The 15,152-nt window shown below is 34.5% G+C and overlaps 1 protein-coding gene across 1 annotated transcript in view; it reads left to right on the top strand.

Annotated features, from left to right (window-relative positions):
• The first annotated feature begins 2,825 nt into the window (after positions 1-2,825).
• The window catches only part of LOC128221378 (solute carrier family 22 member 4-like), a 46,872-nt gene continuing 34,545 nt past the window's right edge, over positions 2,826-15,152 (top strand). Inside the window, exons 1-2 of the mRNA XM_052929990.1 lie at positions 2,826-2,914; positions 12,540-12,634. Coding sequence (XP_052785950.1) covers positions 12,544-12,634 — 91 coding nt within the window. The 5' untranslated portion in view covers positions 2,826-2,914; positions 12,540-12,543. The remainder of the gene's footprint in view (positions 2,915-12,539; positions 12,635-15,152) is intronic.

Raw genomic sequence — 15,152 nt, 5'->3', positions numbered from 1 at the left:
AAATTTCAGCGTCCGGGTGTTTTTGTGATTCGATCGGAAGACTCCAAACAAACCATTTTTATATTGTGGCCTAATTAAACGATAATATGTAAGCAGGACGTTGGCAATTTTACAATCGTAAATGCTGACAGCCTTCTACTTGTAATTTGTTTTTTTATTAGGATCACTACTGGCTAGTTGAAAATCTGAAGAACCATATTGTTTGGTAAAATTTAATTCCAATTGCATGTTACACTCAAGCCCCGTTACTCGAACTCGCTTCACTCGATTTCCTCGTTGGCTCGAATTGGAAGTAAAGGACCAATTTCTTTTCCGCTTGGCTCGAATTTCCAAACGCTCGATGTATGCTTTCGCCGGTCCCTGGGAGTTCGAGCTAACGGGGTTCGACTGAATCTTAAATTCATACGTAAATTCTGTGAAAATTGATAAAACAAAGCCATTTTGATGACAAATTCTGATCCAAAGGTTAAAACAAACACTCACTTTAACTGGATTTCACAACGCAATTTTGTATATGTTTGATAGTAAATTACCAAAAAAAACTTTCTTGTTGTAAATTAAAATGATTCACATTACTGGTTTGTCTTAAAATGTTATGTTCATTTTTAACAGCAATGATCAGTGCCGCATAATTATATTGACACGTTGGAGAATCGAGCCGTAAATATTCACAAATATAACGGAGCAGGTGCGTTCAAATTCGAGAAAAAAATGTATTTTAATATTGCACTCTCACACATCGATTGTTTTGACTTTTTTGTTGATGTTTTTTTTGTCTCGGAATAAGCTGAGTGTGGTCTCAATTTCTTCATTTTATTCATCTTAAATGATTCACAAAATAACAGATCTCAATCGTTTGGAAAACTGCCGAAAAACTCATTTTCCTTAAAGCGTACGTATCGCTTTTAGCCGTAAATATCAATTTGCGAACATAAATATAAAAAACTGCGATCTGATCATTTGTCTGCAGTCTTGTATCACTGGTATTCAGATATTTTCGCAAAAATTGGCTCATTTTTAAGACAAAAATTGTCAAAATGGTCACTCTGTGAGAGGGCAGCTTTAAAAAATATTCTATAATTATTTTAACTGAAATATGGCGCACGGAATCTGCATTATTAAAAAAATGATTTCTGTATCTTTTGTTGCTGTGAATTGTGTCATTAGGTCCTGAAAGTCGAACAAAGTTTTTATTTGTAGGTTTGTGAACTGTACTCCTTCCATTTTCCAAAATCAATACACCTTTTTTGTCTTACATGACATAATGACGTCACTCTCAACAACTAATCAGGTACTGGTTAAATGTTTAATTAACGCACATTTCGTGCACATGGAAATGCACATATTTTTTCTCCGAAATTGAGCGCACCTTCTGTTCAGCGAAAACAGTTATAAACAACGGATATTCAATAAGAACATTTTTTATAGTCCGTTTTTCACATCTAAGTTTTGACTATGTCCATATTAAACTTTAACAAGTTATGCAAATTTTATACGATCAGATTTCATTTTTTTTCAGAGTTTTTATATTTCAAACAACACAATGTCGATCATGTGTGGGGCTACGATTCCAAAGTTTTGATCTTTAGGCGTATAACCCTCTGCAAAGGAAAAACCTCAAACCATACTTACCGTTTACTTCCATTTTCAAGCATCACAACGGAAGCATATTTTCGACCATTTCCATCGAAAAAAACATCGATGAATATGGTCGGTTTATAATTTCGGAAAAAAAATATATGATTTTTTAACGACACTGCAAGTAGAACGCGTTGTATTTCGATTCAGCATCTAAGCTTAAGGACTTTACTCTAAGGAATCTTAATCATTTGAGCAATATAACACTTTATTCACTAGGAATCAATTTGAACCTAGTAAGGCAAATAACACGCTTACAATTAATTGATTAAAATTATTTTATTTTGTTATCATAAATTCTATGAACTACTTTTACTAATGCACCGGCATACATCCGAGGTTGTTTTCGGTGAAACAAAAAGCCGTTGTGTTTCGATTGCAACGGAAGATGCGTTGGTGAATTTTTACAGCATAACAGAAAGATGTGGCTGCAGTGATTCCCGGGCGTGTTGTACAGTTTACGTTTGGCCTTATTCTCATGCTATATGCAGCAGCATGGTTAAACTGTTTACTAACTGAAATACCAAAGTGTAACAATTTTATCAGGTGCATTTAGTAGGCAGGGTGTTACTAGTCATACGCCAGTTCGTCTTGGCATAAACATCATTTTTGTGCCCCAAACAGGGGCGGCTCCAGGAACTGAATGTTGGAATGGCTTTTAAACAATACAATTCAGGTCGGATATGGTGTATTTTGAGAGAATTTTATTTCTTTTATACTCCGATAATGGCATAAACTTGGACAAATAAAGGGAGGCGTGCCCCCCCCCCACCCGCCGACCCGTGTGTGCGAAATCGAAATGGCAATTGATAGAGGTAATGTTTGTCGTATTTTATTTTAATGTTTGCGTTCAGAATCTAAAATGTAGAGAACGCTTGACAGCTGTTCTTTCATTAATATGTTCTTTAAAAGTTCCTAAAGTATAGAAAACAATCCAGCTCCTACCCCTTATAACATATTAATAACAAACTAATGAAAGACATTCCCATGTTGACACCTCCCTGAATTTTACGAAAGACCATTTCAATATGCTTCAGGTACTCCCCTTGTAGTCACAAATAAAATTCCGAAGTCGGAACACAAACTCGGTGGTTTATCACCTTAAGGTGGTGTGAATAAATAATGATACGTAATAGCTAGGCTCAAAACAAACATATCTACTTGTTAACGAGGCTATGTTAGTTAAACTGTTAATTATATGCAAAGTGGATTATACCTATATTGTGTTTCTTCTTTTTTGCTTCACTGCTGTGATATTACGCTGTCATACATAAAGGTATGTTGTTGTATTTTTCTCCCTTTGTGATTCTATTTTAGGATTATCATCATTTGTTGAAACATTATGTAGGTTAAGCTGTTTTATCCATAATATTAATTAATTCAAATTTTCTTGGATGAAAATTGTTTTTAAACGGGGGCCCTTCAGGGCCACGTTCATAGTAGGCACACCAGATCGTTACTACAAATGATTACACGGTGAAGCGGTCGAAATAATCCGCTCATTGAATGATTGAATACACATGACATCTTTAAACTTCAACAAATCTGAATTGATGTTTAGTAATATACCCATGAACTCGTACATTTTGCATATCCCTGAAAATACAGCTTAAAAAATCACAAAATGACGACAATATATGTATACACAACCGCTCCAAAACGGCGAACAACTAAATGTATTGTTACAGGTGTGAGCCGGTATAAAAAGTAGTTACCATAATTGATTAATCGATTCCAAACAATTCTTAAATTTCCTTTAAAATGAAAGGATATTTAAACGCTATTTTACTGACCAATAAACAAATTAACGAAGTGAATGCTTTTTTGAAACCGTATATCGATAAAGTATATTATACAGATTACTCCGCTTGTATTTAGCATAGATTCTAGTCATTTCACTTTTCGATCGTCGCCATTTTGTAAGCGCCCTGCCTAAGAGTGTCTCATGGACTTCAGCTGGAATAAATGTGTATTGTAAGTATTTTATAATCAGATTGTTACACACGAACGGATCTACGTGTGCGTGGCATGACAGTTATTGAAATTGCTTCATTTTTTACACTGTATATTTACCTGTCAATGTGCGTTGTTTATGTGCGTGACCTACATATTAATTAAGAGGCCTAAATCATGAATCTGCGTGTTTATTCTATTATTTAATTTCTTTAGATTAGGATGTGAATTTGTATAGTTCATCTAGCTAATTTTGAAGACGTATATTATGCCTTTCGTTAATTGATGCACTCGTGCCGTTCGTGGCTCACACAGTTTCGTGACCATAGGTGACCTACTACGTAGTTGTAGGAATGTACTGTAGTGATACCAAGTCGATTGTAGTAATATCCCCTTATGAATCTCATGAATATTAATTTTACACGGAAGGCGACCCAATGCTGGTACCGGTTTTATACACCCTTTAAAACACATATATTAACATTTGCGGAGAACCATGTGGCTATTTATAGTTAAAATTAGATGATGAAATATTCTGGGATCCAGACCAAGTTCAATGAAAACTAACTGAAAACGTGGTTTTTCTAAAAGAAAAACGAAAGTGAAAATTTGATTAAACGTTTTTTCATGTTTTAAGGCAAGTACAAAGGATTATTTGGTTTGTTTTTAAGCATGGGAGGGGTCTCTTATAGTTTTTATCACATTTGATACGAAAACAACTGGACTATGAACGTTATCAGTCCATTTATAGACTTAGCAAAAATGTAAACAAAAATCCAAAATGGCTGCCGCGAAGTGAATCTAGTTTTCACTTAGTCAGATGTTTGATGATTGATGCATGAAACAGTTGCTGACAGCTTCAAACTGCAAATACACCTTGTGTAAATAGGTGTAAACATTAAGAATGAATACATTTTATGTCTATTCTTTAAATATTTGTAAAAAACCCATGTGTTTTCACAAAGTTTGTGTTCGTCCCCAGTTTCGTACTGTTTTGTTCTCAAATAAGGTTTACAGTATGTAATAAAGACGTGTGTTTATAAGATAAAGCCCAAGAAAAATGCCAGATTAAGGTTACATCAGTAGTTTTCTGACTGAAACGTGATATTGTGTTCATCTTCAAGTGTTGGCTTCATCGCACCTGTCATGAGCAGCTTTTGGTCGTGGAGGAACATTTAAAAATGAACCCATCAATTTAAACTGGTATGCCAGAGATGTGTTAATTAATTATGTTATATAGGCTATAAGGGCGTCAATGATTGTATGTTTGGGTAGGTGTTGTTGATTTATTTATTTTCCTTTCTTATTATTTCAAACAGACCCGGGAGGAACTGTAAAGAACCAGCCAGACCGGCCGAGATGTACTTGGTGTATGCCAACATGCCGACATAATGTAATTTGTTAGAACTTCAAGATCATATAATGGAAAATTGTATCCAAACTGAAATATAAAGTGAGTAAGTTTGGGTCATATAAGCCCATTGATACTGTTTGTTCCATTCCTAAATGAATTTCTTTCATGTTGTTTGTCGATCATTTCTGGTGCGGCTTTGATAATAATATTATTTTCTAATGAAACTGCTGACTTGTATTTGTCTTTGGTCTGTATTGTGCATCTATTCGCACATTTTGTTTGCTCTTTTAAGCCACTATTACATAAATTTAAAATTCTATAAGCAATTAAACAAAACTTACTGCACATTTGATGCAGAATGATGTTTTATTTAGTGTGCATATGATTTTTAGCTTATGGACAAGAAAACATCTACTTCGACAATCACAGCAACACAATGAGATCCCTAATTTAAAGAAATAATGCCACCTTTCATTAATTAATATATATTCATTTATTTATTCAGTTTATACATTGAAAAACTTGACATTTCTCAAGGCAAAAGAAATAAAAAGTGAGCCGCTTTCATAAAGATTAGAGCCTTTTCCCTTCATGCATTAAAAAAACAAACTTAATACATTATAAATGTCTTAAAACCCTAATGTATTGTTTATTTCAATAGCCAGCCTGGTTGCTGTAGCCACAGGGGAATTTCAAGGACAAGAAACAGTGCTGGTAAAAATGTGGTCTCATGTGGTTTTCCATACCGGCTTTCAGCAAGGATTTCAGAGAAAGGAATACCGTCTCCAAGTAAGAAGAAATTTTAAGCATGTCTTGTTTTAATGCTTTCAAAATGCATCTGGGTACTCAAGAAGATGAGATTAACCTTTGAATTGTTAAAAACTGATAGCAACATGTCCAAAAGACTATATATTTCATAAATTTTGTCCTGAAAATCTTTCAATTCATGAGCTTTTCTGCATATTTATCACATTTATGACCACATAAAAGGTTGTGTATGCCTAAAATGAGTGTTTACAGGCCTCCAGTTAGCTGCGCCTTTTTCCTCCCGGCAGTAGTCCTGCAATCTGAATCCAGGAGATGCAGCTCTGAATCCAACATTTCAGAAGAATGAAAATGTAAGCCAGCTCTGTAGTACATGTTTGTGTGTAAATGATCAAATGAGTGTGTAAATGATCAAATGAGTGAGATTTATAGCAAATCAGGTGTAAATAAGCAACGTATAGACATTGGTGAAGTGCTGTACTTTGAATTTAATGCCAAATCTAGCCTTCAAAACAGATACTTAAAGTAAAAAAAAAATGGGCATATTTATGCTATCTCTGCATTTTCTACATCATATACCACCTCAAACATGAAAACACTAGCAGTTTTCATGAATCTTTCAGTTTTGGTGTTTTCTTGCCATTTCTTTTGTTGCGCAATTTGTCCAAGAAGCAAACAATTTGGCATAAAGTGGTGTTTAGTCTGTCTATAAACACATTATCACTAAATTTCTTTTGTTAAACTGAACAGTTCTGTTACCTTTCTATGTAACTATAATAAGTGGATAAAAAAGCAAAATTTTGACAAGTTGAAGCATTTCAGTATGGCTCTATGTCATTTTTAGATCTACTGGCCAAAGGCCAGAAGAGCTTATGCGATGGTAATTTGTACGTAGTATGTGCGTCCGTGCATCTGTAAACAAATGCTCGTTAACACGATACAGCCTTCAGTTTTGATTGTATCTCGATGAAACTTGTACAGTATCTACATATCCATAAGAGCTCGGTTCCTTTCGAAAACCAGCCAGATCCGCCCATGCATGCCTAGATCATGGACCTTGATAGTATACAAAAAACAGTGTGTCAGTAAACAATTGCTCGTTAACACGATACAGCCTTCAGTTTTGATTGTATTTCGATGAAACTTGTACAGTATCTTCATATCCATAAGAGCTCGGCTCCTTTTGAAAACCAGCCAGATCCGCCCATGCATGCCTAGATTATGGGCCTTGATAGTATAAAACAATCAGTTTGTCAGTAAACAATTGCTCGTTAACACGATACAGCCTTCAGTATTGATTGTATCTTGATGAAACTTGTACAGTATTTGGATATCCATAAGAGCTCGGTTCCTTTCGAAAACCAGCCAGATCCGCCCATGCATGCCTAGATCATGGACCTTGATAGTATACAAAAAACAGTGTGTCAGTAAACAATTGCTCGTTAACACGATACAGCCTTCAGTTTTGATTGTATTTCGATGAAACTTGTACAGTATCTACATATCCATAAGAGCTCGGCTCCTTTTGAAAACCAGCCAGATCCGCCCATGCATGCCTAGATTATGGGCCTTGATAGTTAAAAAAATCATTATATATGTCATTAAACAATTGCTCGTTAACACGATACAGTCTTCAGTTTTGATTGTATCTTGATGAAACTTGTACAGTATTTGGATATTCATTAGAGCTGGGTTCCTTTCGAAAACCAGCTAAATCTGCCCATGCATGCCTATATTATGGGCCTTGAAATGATTAGATTGTGGGCCTTGATAGTATAAAAAAAATGCTATTGTGTAATAAATGCTTGCGAACATATTACAGTCTTCAGTTTTGAGTATTGAGATTCCCATCTTTTCGAAAACAGAGATGTTGACCACACAAACCCAGCCAGTAGAGCATAGGCCCTTTGGGCCTCATATTTATATAAAACTCTAAGCGCAAAAGAAGTGCAAAAACCTCATTTTGCTACGAAAAAATCTTAAAAGAGCAGGTAGGACATTTTTGTGGTGCTGTTCTATAGACACCATTAAAAGCTACAAGGAAAACTTAACTTGGTCAAATTATTCCAATGCATCAGGAAATAATGGCTCTTCAAAGGTTTGCAGCTTACCATTTGAGGGAAATGGCTGTTTCTGCTTTTTATGAAAATACCACATGTGCTAATATTTGTCTCATTCATTTATTGTTTAATATATCATTTCCAAACTTTCAGTATGTGTTGCATATAGCCTGAAGATGAACTATAGGAGTTTTAAAGTCTGTTTCTGAAAAATATGTTGCTTAAATAGGCTCAAGACCACAGTTATCTGTCATATATGTATTGTTAGGGTTTGGTATATTTTTTATCAACATTAAATGCTGACATTTTGCATGTAATTCAGATACCAACAGGTCAGGTTTTATTTACTATTTATTTTCATACAATGCTTTACATTGCATTGCATTTCTTTTTCAATCATACTTTAAATGCATGCATTTTTCAGAAATGAATCAGTTCCCACCATTTCACCTTCAAATGACGTCTCTTGTTCATCTAGACCTGTTTGTGTGTGCATATAAAATGAACAACTACTTAGAAATTTCAGCACACATAAAATAAAAATAGAAGTTTTTATTTAGTTAAAAAAAATTGTGTTGTAGTCACTTCCTAATTCTATCATGCAATGAATATTAATGACTATGTTTGTGGTACATGTACTTTCAGAAAACTGAATCCTTCAGGAAGTCAACGCCACCATGGTATTGATTTACTCAGCTTTGATGTACTCAGCTGTGATGTAACATGCCTTCAAGCTACTATCCGAAGAACATTCAGACGTTCTAAATGGATCATTGCCCTGTTGCCATGAAAACCATTATGAGGAGGAGCACACAAACTGTCACTTGTTTTGAATACGAGATGTACCACAAACTGACCATAAACTTTTCGGTTGCTCTGTTTATTTCATCAGCCAATTTCGATGTATATTTTACTGAATAATGATAAATAATCTTTATTAACGATGCTCAGCTCTTACTCATAAGCATTACTTACTCATTCGTATTCCACAACTAAACATGCTTGCAATTACACTGTGCTATCTATTATAATAAAGCAATGCTGCAATGACCACATTTTTTGTACCAGTTGTTGCTTTATACTGAAACTTTTATTGAAAATGGTGCATAAACACTGATAACACAAAAATGATTCATTCATACATTTGTACATGTTCTTTCAGTGTATATGTTGATAATGTTAATACATATTTCATGTGCATTTACACATGTGTTTATTGCCAACCTCATCAAAACATGCATAGTTTGCTCACGTACATATTTCCAAAACAGACATTTACTGAATGTATTACTACTTTACGTTGATTTTGATATGTAAATAAAACATTGTACTACTCGTTTGTACAAAACACTTTTCATTTGCTTTGTTGTTTGTTTCCATGTTCTGTCTGCATGCAGATGGTATTTTCATATCATTTTTAGCTCAACTATTCGTAGAATATGGAGAGCTATACTACTCACCCAAGCGTCGGCGTCAGCGTCACACCTTGGGTAAGGTTTTGCTTGCAAGCACACATACGTTAATATGACAGTTACTTCTTGAGGTATCGCATTTAGACTTAATACAATGGTACTCAACCATCCAACCTACTTAATTAACCAAGTAAGATAACTCTACTTTGCATTTAATGCAAATTATAGGCTTTGACTTAGAAATTCTGGTTAAGGTTTTGCGTGCAAGCACACATAGGTAAACATCCCATTAAGTACTTGAGGTATTGCATTGAGACTTGATACAATGGTACTCAACAATCCAACCTACTGAATTAACAAAGTTAGATAGCTCTAATTTGCATTAAATCCAAAAAATAGGACTTTATTATTCGACTTAGAAATTCTGGTTAAGGTTTTGCGTGCAAACACACATAGGTAAATATCTCAGCAGCTACTTCAGGTATTGCATTGAGACTTGATACAATGGTACTCAACCATCCAACCTATAAATTAACCAAGTAAGGTAACTTGACTTTGCATTTAATGCAAATGATAGGCCTTTATTATTCGACTTAGATATTATGATTAAGGTTTTGTGTGCAAGCGCACATTATATAAATATTAAAGCAACTACTTCATATATTGCATTGAGACTCATACAAGTGTACTCAATCATCAAACTTCCCCATGTAAGATAGCTCTAGTTTCATTTAATGCAAATAATTGCCCTTTATTATTCGACATAGAAATTTTGGTTAAGGTTTTGCGTGTAAGCACACATAGGTAAATCTCTCAGCAACTACTCGATGTATTGCATTGAGACTTTATAGAATGGTATTCAACCACTCAATGTAATTGAATAACCAAGATATATAACTGTATTTTGCAAATAATTGCCCTTTATTATTAGACTTAAACATTCTGGTTGAAATTTTCCATGTAACCACATTTATGTTAATATCTCACCACATGAATTGCATTGAAATCTTATCTAACAGTGATCCATGCATGTTTCGCCAAAACTTTTCAATCCTTACACTTAAAAACGGCGGGTAGTCGAGCCCGCTGTCTCTGTGACAGCTCTTGTTCAACATTAACGTGATGTTCATTTCAATTGTGAAACTTATTCCTTGTGAACAATATTAACATCTTTTAGCATACATAAAAAATGACCATATTATGCATACTTACTGAATAAATTAACAATGACATACATTTCATATCAACTTGTGTATCTGTATTTCCCTTTCAACTACTTCGAAATAACAAACGTCCCAACCCTAAAATGTTTAAAAGTATTCTACATACATTATTTTTATCTTACACTGTATATATATGTTCTATATGTATATATCACGCCTAATAAAATTGAAGCCTGTCAACTCGTAAGTTGTTATGAAACATATGAACACCACCTCTCAACTTCCCTGTGTGTTCCTATCAAATAGTTTCTGAAATTTCTGTCATCATTTAAATAAATTGCTTACTCTTTCGGGGACAAATTTCTATTGTATTACGTTTTTTTTTCTCCTATATGGAATTAAACAAGAGGGTCATGATGGCCATAAATCGCTCACCTGAGTAAAAGAGTTTAACCTATGTAATCAATATAGCTTGATATTTTTTCTCAAAGAATATTAAAAAACATACTGGTCAAACATGTTGCCTGGATAATCACTGACAGGACTTGTCACAGTTGCCTGCACACTGACAGGACTTGTCACAGTTTCCTACACACTGACAGGACTTGTCACAGTTTCCTGCACACTGACAGGATTTTGTTCAGTTGCCTGCAAACTGACCGTTCCCAAGCGGAACATGCTACCTGAACAATCATTGATAAACATACCTAGTTTTTTTATTTAGTATATATATACTTTGCTGGTTGTGGAGTTTTGTGCTGCTGATCCATGTTTTTTGTTTGTGTTTTTTTTGTGTTTGTGTTCTATTTCTTTGGCGTTTACCCAGTTTCATTTAACGGGTCTATGTTTATTTTTTGGCTACTGAGCTTGTTTCGGTAGTTTTTCACATAAATATTGCAGACGATTAAGAATCACAGAATTGATTTTTTTTAAATCCACGAAATTAACGTTCCAACGAAATTGTCCTCTATCGACAAACCACGAAATTTCATTCCCACGAATAGAAATGATTTCCGCTTACTCGTGATAAAGTATTGAATCTTTGGGCTGAATTGTAGCTTAACCCCAACAGGTCAAAGTCCTAAAATATTTACAGTGATCAACTATCGTCTCATAAAGTAGAGATACCGTGTTTTCTGCACCTTTCTTTCAAATTAAACACGGTATCTTTCATAAAAACATTTTTTTTTATTTATTCGTCAATTTCGGTGGATTAAAACAATCGTATGAACTGTGGTACATCTTATTTGGGAGTAAATCTTTAACTATCTCACGCATAACTGTATTTGTCACTTTAAATTAATTTCAATTTAAAATAGTATTGACACTTTTTAAACATACCATTTAACCAAAATTCGTTACTTAAAATTGAATTTGAATTTGTATGTTAAAGGCCTTGTTTAAGGAATGTTTGGCATGATAATCCCCTGCTGTGCATCTTCTGCTAGTTGCACTGGTGGCACAGTAGGTGCCATTTTCCTGTGTATTCGTTTATTGGCCCAGGGCCATTTAGGGTCCAATTCTATAATAAAACGTCCGAAATTGCACAGCAGGATAGTCAGATCGGAGATCTGATAAGAGGGATCAAGGCAAGTGGATTAAGATCAATACATAGAGGTTGTGTACTTAACACAGATTGGGGGGGGGGGGGGTCACTTATAGCAGCTTAAACTAGGCCTTTAGACCATGACAAAACATCACTACTATATTTTGTTCTCCTTTTTAAGTACCTGGCCTGTTTAAACAATTCGAAGACGACGTGTTTTAAGTAGTACACAGATAACGTGTTCATGATGCATGTAGCAACAAAATATCGATTGCCAATTGGTTGTAGTCAAGTTAGCGTGGAATTAAGCAGAAAATGTACACGTGTACAAGTTAAGTGGCTGATCTTGCTTTAGTGGTAACATGCTTGACTGTCAATCCAGGGGTCGCAGGTTCGATTCTCCGCCGCTCCACGAAAAAATACTAATCGTCTTTCGAGAGGGACGTGAAATGGGCGTCCCGTGTGACAGTCCTATAAACTGGTACACGTTAAAGAGCCAGGGTACCTCTAACCAGGGTTACGTTCTGTCTATACACTATGCTCCAAAAACATAATATGACTAAAGATATTTTCGGAGCACTCGAAAGCCAGGTTTTATCCGGGTGCGGGTGTAAATAAACTTACACACCATAACGTGTTCAATTTCAGAGATATGACATCTGTCCAGCCGCTAAATTTCATCACCAGCGATGGAGATGGCTTCTTAGCAAAAGAAGTGCAAGAAAATGGTGACCTTCACAAAGGTAAGTGCATTTCAAAGTACAGTCGAACCCCTTTGGCTGGAACTTACATGGACCGTTGAAAACAACACGAGACTCGATAAAATCGAGCCAACGTTCAGTTAAAAGAAATTGATCCTTTATATCTTATTCGAGCAAAACGAGAACATCGAGCCAAGCGAGTTCGAGGCAACGGGGTTCGACTATATGTTTTTATTAGATACACTTAAAGGGCCGACTGTTAAGAACTTTGTTAAAGACAACAACGTTGTTAATGTTGTCGTTGTTAACTTTCAAAGGTGAACTAGTTAACGATGTGCTCATGCATTTGAATTTAAGAAGAGCTGATAAAACAGTTGTTTCAAATCGTGTTAGTAAATACTGCAGATTACAAGGTTATCCATTGAAATCCAATGCAGTAAAGATTTGAAAACTATCAACGATGAAGTTAACAACACGCATTAACAAATGTTTATACGGTAGACCCAATATGTGCAAAAATACTAAGCTAACGTCCGTTTATTGATCGTTTTACTGTCTGTGTCAATACTAACTGAACTTACCGTATAACCAAACTGTCTCCATATCTAAAAAGACAAATAATAGCTACATGTTCTAAGGCTAATTAATGATTGATTCTTATTTTTCCTGCGTTCATGCAGTATGAACGCTTGGTCGCGATTTTGAAAATCCATGAAGCGCGCGTGTTTTATATATGCATGGCCCAGGACTTTCTTACAAAACTCTGCCTTCAGAGGTCACAAAAAGGTCGTCCGGTTCATACAAAATGACTAAAGGATAACTGAAATGTATCTTAAATGAAATAAAGTATTGTTTTAACAATTCCTGAATAAAATAATGAACTATTGGTGTAAATATTAGTACATGGACTGCGGGTTTGATGTCATTTTCGGGGATATGAACGCAGTTGGGCTGGTCAAAATACGAGCACGGTCCTTTGGAAACAGGCTTAGCAAAGCTTGCTTGTCAATCATGATTATAACTTATGTAAACATAAAATGTATTTATTTAGATTTAAATGATAGAACATTCAAAGCCATCAAATACAAGATGGTGATATGAAAGTGCAATAACAAGTATACAGCTAGTTAGGATTTTAAATTTATAAACATTATATTCATACCACATGATATTATATAGTATGGCACCCTTTTAATATTAATTGTTTAACTTCCTTATGCTCTTGTATTATTTCAATACCGTTGCAAACAGACTTTGCATTTAAGATTGATGATTGTTCAATGCCAACAAATACAAGATGGTGACATGAAGGTGCAATAACAAGTATACAGCTAGTTAGGATTTTAAATTCATAAACGTTATGTGTTCATACCATCCTTCAAAAGTATGGCATATTAACAATAAAATAACTTTTTCCATTTACCCGACCGACTCTTTTTTTTATCCTTTTGACGCTACACTTGTTTTGCCGCACGGTGTTTTTTTTCCTATTTTCCTAAAAAAATGTGCATTTTTTTAAGTGAATATATTAAGAAATAACCACTTTATAATATATATTTTTTTACGATAGTGGTAACCTTTATAAAAATAGATAAAAAAGGTTATGCCTACCTACTGTAATAAACTAACTAGAAGCCATGATCTAAACATTTTTTAATCCGCATACTCCAGACGCATGATGTTACACACAAATCAAAATAACAAGCATCTACATGATCAAGATGGAAAGTCTGAAACATGTCCGAAATGTCTGGTCGTTATCAGGTACACTACACCAACCTACACCTCTTATGGAGGTTTTGGTGGAAACAAAGAACTTTTTTTTCTCCTTATTTACTTAAAATGTGGTATAGTTCAATATGCTATATTATTCGGTATCTTAATAGGTACAGTAGTATAAATAAAATAGCACATACATACATTGATGTCAACTAAATGGCATGTGCGTGAAACAGTTACACAAATGTTCACTTAGATTGACTTCAATAGAAAAAGATTTACTTGACATACGATATATAAAATTATGTTGTGTATGACAATGGTAATAATATGGTTTAAGTTAGTGTTTCCTTATTTCACTAAAATGGATAGACCAGTGGAAGATGGTATTCGTTTTCTATCATGTGGATTTAACAGTGTTTACATATGGTTGATTCTAATTCAGCTGATTCGTCTACATATGTTGACAATACTTAATGTCTCTCTCTCTATATTTATCAAATAGCCTTTGTTTAATAGGCTATTAGGTATACGGGGTAAATTTTGAAAGAGACTGTAATCAACCATGCCGATTTTTTCTAGCATTTGTTTGATCTATAGACCCAATTATCCCATTGTATGTATTATTATTTCTATTGACGTCATTCATCCATATGATTCATTGACTCACCATTTTTTTCGAACGAGAGAATTTCCATTTAACTGAATTCCTTATATGAGAAGAATAGCTTTACGTTGAGTTGTTATATTGCGACGACCTAGTGGGTTGCCATAAAGTGCACTGAGATTCTTCTTTTTTTTCGAAATCTTAGTATTTTGAAATGAATTTCTTATGGATGAG

This window comes from Mya arenaria, chromosome 2, assembly GCF_026914265.1.
Source record: "Mya arenaria isolate MELC-2E11 chromosome 2, ASM2691426v1".
Classification (NCBI taxonomy): domain Eukaryota; kingdom Metazoa; phylum Mollusca; class Bivalvia; order Myida; family Myidae; genus Mya; species Mya arenaria.
Note: the sequence above shows the minus strand (reverse complement) of the source record. Positions and strands in the feature narration are given on the sequence as shown.